Source organism: Malus domestica, chromosome 08 (genome assembly GCF_042453785.1).
Source record: "Malus domestica chromosome 08, GDT2T_hap1".
Taxonomy (NCBI): domain Eukaryota; kingdom Viridiplantae; phylum Streptophyta; class Magnoliopsida; order Rosales; family Rosaceae; genus Malus; species Malus domestica.
In genome coordinates this window covers 3,735,856-3,744,318 of record NC_091668.1, presented here as the reverse complement: position 1 = coordinate 3,744,318, position 8,463 = coordinate 3,735,856, and the positions used below count along the sequence as shown (strand labels likewise).

The 8,463-nt window shown below is 37.8% G+C and overlaps 1 protein-coding gene and 1 long non-coding RNA gene across 2 annotated transcripts; one reads left to right on the top strand and one right to left on the bottom strand.

Annotated features, from left to right (window-relative positions):
- Positions 1-391: 391 nt before the first annotated feature.
- On the bottom strand, positions 392-1,036 carry LOC103423107 (uncharacterized). Its single transcript, XR_527554.4, has 2 exons — positions 777-1,036; positions 392-700 (listed from the first exon to the last, which is right to left on the bottom strand). It is a non-coding gene; the product is annotated as an uncharacterized lncRNA (long non-coding RNA).
- A 1,100-nt stretch (positions 1,037-2,136) lies between these two features.
- On the top strand, positions 2,137-8,050 carry LOC103423108 (uncharacterized). The gene is made up of 14 exons (XM_008361173.4): positions 2,137-2,377; positions 2,640-2,766; positions 2,866-3,100; positions 3,269-3,310; positions 3,475-3,546; positions 3,665-3,800; positions 3,969-4,126; positions 4,276-4,360; positions 4,869-5,071; positions 5,774-5,935; positions 6,562-6,711; positions 6,869-7,129; positions 7,260-7,538; positions 7,667-8,050. Exons 1-14 carry the CDS (start codon positions 2,320-2,322, stop codon positions 7,913-7,915), a joined length of 2,217 nt encoding a protein of 738 aa, XP_008359395.3. The 5' UTR covers positions 2,137-2,319; the 3' UTR covers positions 7,916-8,050.
- Positions 8,051-8,463: the final 413 nt, after the last annotated feature.

Here is an 8,463-nt window from a genome sequence, read left to right as displayed (position 1 = left end):
CATTAATCCTCTGCAACATTGGATTGGCCGGCACTGTATGGCCAGCACCGGCTGTAGAACTAAGGTGATGCACAACACCAACGTCTAAAAATGACTGGGAAACCAGTGCTGCATGATCGTATAAGGACAGATCATTTTGACACCGGGTTAAGTATAGAGGACCAACCACAGCAAGTTTGGTACCATCACACTGTAAATTGCCCGTCTTGCTAGGTAATTCGAACAATAAGAACATTGTTCCTCAGATTACTCAGCAACCAAATGAAACATATATAAAGCTATAAGCTTGATGGGAAATAGCATCTAAATCTACTAACAGATTGTTCATCCCTCTAATACATTTTCCTCGAACCCGAAAAAAAGCTAGTTGTAAAATACACTGAACTCATACTTGCACAAATAAAAAACTGTAATTAAATATTAAAAAAAAAATAATTAACAACACTCAGATGGATCTCTGCCAATTCTTATACCGTGTAAGTGATCAATTTCTCAGAAATCCACAATCTATTAGTACACAGATAACTAACAGCAATCACTTGCTCTTAATCAAACTTAATTAATACTAATCCACAAGAAATCAACAAATTAGGGTTTTTAATTTATTTAATTTCACAAATCAACCTGTTCCTCCTCAGTGTGCTTTTCTCCTCTGGGGCTGCCTCTCCTTCTCAGTAGCTAATCTGTATATCCAGTACACCTAACACGATGACAAATCAGATTTTAGGCACTAATTGAAGCGAAAAATCAGGAAGAGGATGGAAATTAGCGAGTACCAGAGCGAGGACATGAGCTACTATTAGGAGAACCACCACGATCGGCACCAATTCGAGGAACCATGGCCGCAGAGACGCCGGCTGCGGAGTCTCCATTTGATGGGAACAATGAGGTTCTAGAGAGAGAAAGATGAGAGAGAGAGAGAGATGGAGAGATGAAGCACTGCAATCAGAGAGGGTTTTCGAGCTCGATGGTTTACTGAAGTTTACTAGAAGACAGGGGAGCGTGAGTGTTACTGGCAAATTGGGACGGAGCAGGCTTCCGGTCTTGTTGACCCGATTAAGTTTCCAAATAGGCCGGCTTAATATTGGGCCTTGCTATCGGCCTCAAAGCCCACGGTCTACATATCTACACAACTTACTAATAAAATCATCTTTGTCAACAAAAAATTAGTGAAAAAGACATTAGGCACAACACCGTGTCTTACGAGACGAGCCCCTCGAGACTCACACTTTAGTAAGGTATTGTCTGTTTTGGGAACTAACCTGCAAGGATTTACTCTTAAGACTATCTCCAAATGACAAGATTTTCTCTAGGGGAGATGCCATAATTAACATAGCATCTAAGTTATTTGACTCCTTACTTTTTAACAGTCTTTTTTTTTTACGACAAACGAAGATGGAGTCAATTTTATTATTTAATGTCTGGGGGGCATAATTTATCAATAGGTTACAACTTTTATCTATTTTAAATAATTTTTTTCCTTAAAACACGTAGTAATGGGAACCGATATATAATAAATTAATAATTAACACGTTCTTTAGAACAAAATAAATTTTGACATTAACTTCAAATTGCTACATCATCCTTCAAATAAAATTTTGAGAATTCATATATTTAATATCTCCATTAGAGATGCTTTAAGCCCCTCGAGACTTTGAAATGCTTCGTGCTATGAGTATGTAAGTTTTACACGTATAAATCACTTAACCTTCCTTGACGCGGGCGATGTAAGATTTAAGTACACGTTATAACATTCTTGTATTGCATGTATTTATAAACGAGTTTTCCATTTATCACATGACCAAACATCATAGTTTAATAAAATTTCAAACATCATCATAATGCGTAAATTGATACGATTTCGCATGTAAACAAATTAAAAACCTCAAGTTTGGATACTCCCGAATCCAAATTAAAACCTTAAGGAACCAACTACAAGAAGAATACGCAAAAGGAAAATTAATGAAAATGATTTGAAAACTTTGAGTTTTAACGATAAATATAAAATAAAGAGTAAAATAAATAATACCAAAATTGACTTTTTAGTATAAAAATATGATTTTTCGTTAAAATAAACAGTAACTAAAGATTTTCGTTAAATTTCTTGCAAAAACAAAAACCCGTATAGGCCTGGTTAGGTGTCCGTAAGAGGTGTCGAGTTCACTGTCAAACGTGGCAGCTTTCTCGGTCTCCAAGCAATCTCTCTCTCTGGTTTCCGTTTCACTGGAGCAGTACCACAAACACTTGCGGTGCATCCTGCAAATCTATAAAATCTGTGATGGCTTCGTGAGCTTTTGCTCCACTGTATTTTCCCCGCCGATGAGGAATGTCTTTGCCGCGCTCAAGCGCCACCGCCATGTCACTCTGCTAACCCAAAGTAAGTACCGCTCGCACGATCGCTCCGTTTTCCCGCGTCTAGATTTTACTTATTGTCTGTTTGGTTCCTGCGAAAATGCGGGAAGAAAATCGCACTAGCCGTAATCCAATCCAATTTCTTATTTCCTAATTTCTCGATTTGTTTGGTTAATTATAACGAATTTGCTCACTTAGGTTACGTAATTGGATCAATAAGTTAGCTGTGATTGTTACATTCGTGGATTAAGCTATGAGTAATTCTATGTATTGGGTTTTTTGTGTAGCTTTACGCCATGACAGAAACGTGGAGACCGTAATACGAAAATGCATACCATTGGGTTACAATAACTATGTTGAAATTAGATGGAAGCAAGAAAAATTGTTTCCGCATCAATTGTTACAACGGAATTCGTAAGTTTACGAGTATTCTTTGTGTTGGGAATTCAAGGCATTTGTTTTGTGTTCTCTTGTTTGAATTCTGAAATGCTTCGTGTTCATCGGTTTATGCAGTATTTCCACCAGTGTGCATGGTGAAATGGCATCTGCAGAGTATGCAAAGTTGAGGAAGGAATCACTAGAGAGTGAATTCGGGCACGCTCTTGATGCAGGCTCCAAAAGTATTTCTGTTGTCTACCGTTTTGGTCCGTTTTTGGCATTGTATAGAGCTGCAATTATTTCATTTCATGTGGTGAAGCTCACAATCTGGCAATTCTTTGTCCATGACATAAAGAAACGCGCCGTCAAGGTAATCGACAGGATACATTTATTTATATATTTTACATGATATGGTGTTGCATGTGCTTTAACTTCTGCATTGATTTAGTGATGCTGGTGTGTAGTTAGATATACGTAATTCTCCTTTTATGATCCTAAAGTTAGATATATATCTGAAATGGTTAATGTGATCTTGCAGTTTCGTGAAACTCTAATTCGCTTGGGACCTTTCTACATCAAGGTAAGCCACTTTCTTTGTAATGAAATTTTCAAGATACCTTTTCTTTCCCCGATTGAGAGGTTAATATCTAATGAATGTAATCTTATGTCATTCGGTTTCTTTCTAATTGTGCAATGCAAGATGTACCTAGTTTATCCAATTATGTTTGAACTTTGAATTCACAGCTCGGGCAGGCTTTGAGCACCAGACCAGACATACTGCCAACTATATACTGCCAAGAGCTTGTTAAGTTACAGGTTACTAGCTTCTTTCTCACACAGGCACCTATGATAATGGTTATGTGATTGAATGTATTAGCTCTCGGTGTTATAGATCTCTTTACTTATTCATTATTATCGAACCCTTTCCTAACAGGATCAAATACCACCATTTCCAACACGTGTTGCAATTAAATCTATTGAATCTCAGCTAGGTGCCCCCATTTCAAAACTTTTTGCCGACATCAGCCCAGAGCCTATTGCAGCAGCATCCCTAGGGCAGGTCTATAAAGGTTAGAGAGCTCCATTTTAATGTCATGCTCTTTTTCTTAGTGGGAAATTTTTTTTTCCTTTGATTTAGTGGCGTGTCTCCCATGGATGTTCAACAAAAGAAATACATGCTTGTGAGAATCATTCAGGAAATGTTTATTTTGTTTATTTTGTTGTTTCAAGTTTTGCAGCTCACTTGCACTCTGGGGAGCTGGTAGCAGTTAAAGTACAAAGGCCGGGTATGTCACTTGTATTGACCCTTGACGCCTTGTTGTTCAGTATGATTGGGGGACAGTTAAAGCGTTTTGCCAATGCCCGCAAAGATCTACTAGTGGCCGTGAATGAGATGGTGCGTTGTGGATTTCATCTCATGTAGAATGCATTTTATCGTTTCTGTATGTCTCCATTTTGTAGATGAAATTAAACTTCTGAATCTTATCTAATGCCTAAACATAGATTTGTGTGTGATTCCCCCCCCCCCCCCTGGCGTCTCTACAGGTGAGGCATATGTTTGATGAAATTGATTACATCCAAGAGGCAAAGAATGCTAACCGTTTTGCCTCTCTCTATGGTTCAGACCCAAGTAAGTTTTTGTACGTTTGTAATGACTAACAAGTGCACTTTATTAAATACGGAAGTCATTCCACAATAGTTCTGCCTCTTATGTGAATCCCACCTTCATTATATATGATGATTTCCTCATACTCTCATGTAGGTTTTTTAACCTGTGTTAAATACATGCCATGTCAGCCCATTTTAAATTTTTAATAGCAATATCTTCATGTGTGCTTTGAAACGCTTATATTTTACTTATTTTGCCATGGATTTTTCTTTTCTTTCTAGAAAAGAGACATGGATAAAAATTAAATAAGTTCATTTGAATTTTCAGTTATGAGAATTAATTTATTCTATAAGTTGGTGCTTTAGCTCATTTTTTGGAGCTAGTATGCATGCCATAAAATTAGTGTGCTATGCCGGATGGACAAAATGTATTGGACTGGCTTTATGAAGAATTCATCATGCCCTGTGTTATGTTAATTCTCTACAAAGCGAGCTATTATATGAGTAGATTTTTTCTTTGTGATCGACAGGTGACGGGAAAAAGACCGGTCCAAAGCCTACAGCTGGAAAAAGTCTTAAACATAATGAGGCGAACTGTATAAAAGTTCCAAAAATATATTGGGATTTTACCCGTAGGGGTGTGCTTACAATGGAGTGGATTGATGGAATTAAGCTTACAGATGAAATTGGCCTAGAGAGGGCTGGTTTGAACAGAAAAGGATTAATTGACCAGGTATTTGGAAGGAATTGCTCAGCATCTAGTGCATTCGCACTTTTTAATTTATAGAAAGAAAAGATAAAGTGTAGGGCTACAGATTAGCAAAGATAGTTTGGTAATTGAATTCTGAATGGCTAATATGAAGTTTATAGATTCAAATACCATAGGAAAGTCTGATCAGATTTGGTTCTGATCAGATTTGGTTTAATAGTGCTTACTTAGGCAAAACTAACTAATTTTACTCTTGAAGTCTTCTACTCTAGGCTATAGCAAAACTGGAAAAATCTTAGCCCGCCCTTGCAGATGCTTCTATTAATGCCATCCGAACTCCTTAGAAAGTTGCATGTTAGACAGGTGAACTTTTGACTGTTTTGGAACCAACTATAGTCATATATTCGATAGTAATAACATAACATGAAACAAAATGAACTTCACTTATAAGTTAAAAGAAGGGAAGTGTTATTGGCACTCCAAAAATCTGATTCTACACTCCTCACAAGTGTATTTTTCTTTCTAAATATAGAAAGTTTGGAGTGTAGAATGAGATTTTTGAAATGCCGATAACGATTCCCTAAAAGAATATGATAAATGGTAATTAGAGGGTTGGTCCAATAGTTTATTGGGCCTGCTTGGGCTTACAAGTTGTCCTTATGTTAGTACTGCACGTAATTTGGCTGTGTTGTTAAAATATCTCATCCTTTTTATCTTTCCTTATAGGGATTATACTGCTCTTTGAGACAATTGCTTGAGGTGGGATTTTTCCATGCTGACCCACATCCGGGTAACCTTGTCGCTACTGATACTGGTGCTCTTGCATATTTTGATTTTGGAATGATGGGTGAAATTCCTCGACATTATCGTGTGGGACTTATTCAAGTGGTAAGAACCATCAAATAATTATCTTCTTGGGGCACAAGTCCAAAACATTCATGTGTGTAGCTTAAGGTTTTTTTTTTTTTTTTTTTCAACGTAGAATTTTTAAGCATGCATTTATGGCCTTTTGTTAGTATTAAGCTATTCATGGCCATTTTTCACCTCCATCGGATGCCTTGTACCGATGTTAACCAAACTATTGAATTGCATGGGAGGTTGGGAAGATGGGCTGAGTGGCAGCTACCTTTTGTTAAGCTAGCTTTGTTATCAACTTATGAACGTGGTCCAGTTTTCTTTACCCACCTCATTTCTTGAATTTTTTTGTGTTTAGATTGCAGTGATAGTTCTTGTTGACTCTAAAGGAATTATATAGCTTCATACATTGCTTTGTTATGCTTGGATTTTATGGTCTTTGATAGTTTTCAGATTACTGGTATGTATATATATTTTATCATCTTTGATGAGTTTCTTTGGACACCCAAAAACAACAGGAGTTTGTATTTTGTTGCCTCATGAGTAGTTTTTCGTTCTGGTAATCGTTTTTGTGCTTGTTCTTTTTTGTATGATGTTGCTAAATATTTTGGCAAATTGACTTATGGTTGTTTTATTTGATAAGTTTCTGTATCTTTCAGCTTGTGCATTTTGTTAATCGAGACTCCCTGGGTTTGGCAAATGACTTTCTTTCATTGGGATTCCTTCCTGAAGTGGTTGATATACAATTAGTTTCGGATGCATTGCAAGCATCCTTTAGCGACCGGACTAGACAGTCTCAAGATTTCCAGGTTTGTACTTCCACTCCTTTTATCTATCCTATGAGCATACTTGGTAGTTATCTGTTCAAGTGTTTCATTATGGAAATCAGCATAAGGTTATTAAGACACCGCAATTTATGGAAGAATTAAGTATCTCCTTAGATCTAACCTTTGCAATGGATTCCAGGGAGTAATGGACCAACTCTACGATGTTATGTATGAATTTAACTTCTCTCTTCCTCCGGACTATGCCCTGGTAATAAGAGCACTGGGATCACTAGAAGGCACAGCCAAAGTCCTTGATCCTAATTTCAAAGTTATTGAGAGCTCATATCCTTTTGTGATTGGAAGACTTCTGGCTGACCCAAATCCTGATATGAGAAGAATTTTAAGACAACTTCTTATACGCAACGATGGATCGATAAGGTGGAATAGGCTAGAACGCCTGGTAGGTTGCCTAAAGCATCTTGTATTTGTGATAACAACTTATTATTCCGTTTACTACAATATTAATTAGTCAAGTATTTGCATTTCTTTCTACTTTCAATTTGTTAACCAGGATCTATATGTTGTTCCAGATTGCAGCAATATCTGAACAGGCTTCTGAGAGTGCTGAGGAGTCCCCAAATTCTGCGGGCGGTACTCCAAATCCGTTGAGAAGTAAATCATTTGACATGCATTCAGTTGTTGCCGCCACTGAAGATCTTTTCCACTTCATTCTCTCTAAGAAGGGTGAGAGGGTGCGTGTATTCCTTGTTCGGGATATACTTGCTGCAGCTGATGCTTTTCTTGAGGATGAAGTTGTTGGTCATATGTTCGATGAGAAGCCCGAATCCAGAGGCTCAGTTGAGTCAGAGGTTGGTATATAAATTTCACTTTTACTCTGCCATAGTAGACGAAAAAATAACAAGCAAGTGGATCCGGAAACATGCGGTATTATCTTGTATAGTGAGATTGCTTATCCAATGAACTTTTGTTTCTGCAGGCACACACCATGGTCATGAGGGTTGTAAATGGGTTTCAGTATCTCCGTCAAGCTATAAAGTTGGCCCCGGAGGTATGGACGGAAATGCTTATACGCATGGCAGTTACGCCCGAGGTTCATAAGTTTACATTAGACATCGTTTCGTCGCTAATCATTCATTTTAACGGCAAAATTCCAGAAACTACGTTTGTTTGTATGTCTAGACTTATGCACAAGATGGAAAAAAACCGCAGCTCTTCTGATTTTTGAGATTAGGTATGGTGGTCTTATTCAAGTTTCGTCGAATTTTATTCTTTCCTGTTTCGTTACAGTTCCGAAATTGTATATACTGTAAGGAGTACTTCACACTCGAAATGAAAAGCGAAATAGTTACCGAGCGGTAAATTTTGTTAGTGAGATCGATATTTTGCTTTAAGCTTTAGTTTTCGAGCAGTAACCTCGAAACCACTTTTCTCTCTTTTCTTCTAGTCTATTGCGATCTTTTCTGACCCTAGAGAACCCGAAGAAGCTGTTTCAACGACCACAACTGACCGTGGCCGCACGTACCGGGCAACCGGCCGTAGCCTCAGGGTCGTGCCCTTGTCGCAAGGGAACCAAGGAGAACCAGAAAAGATTAGAAGATTTTATAGCTCTCGTTTGTTGAGATTTGAGAATGACCTGCCCATCGTCAAATACAATTTCTTTTCATGACTGATGCGAGGGAACGTGAATTATCGTTTTGCATTGACAAAGTCTCCGAAAAATACGATAACGATCTTTCTAGAGACAGTCGGCCCATGCGCGTGTCGGAAACTCGT

Excerpts from the sequence above, each read along its gene's own strand:
- LOC103423108 (XM_008361173.4), top strand. The coding sequence starts at position 2,320 with ATGAGGAATGTCTTTGCCGCGCTCAAGCGCCACCGCCATGTCACTCTG. Across the intron at positions 3,801-3,968 it reads CCTAGGGCAGGTCTATAAAG|CTCACTTGCACTCTGGGGAG; the intron begins GTTAGAGAGCTC and ends CAAGTTTTGCAG. Across the intron at positions 4,361-4,868 it reads TCTCTATGGTTCAGACCCAA|GTGACGGGAAAAAGACCGGT; the intron begins GTAAGTTTTTGT and ends TGTGATCGACAG.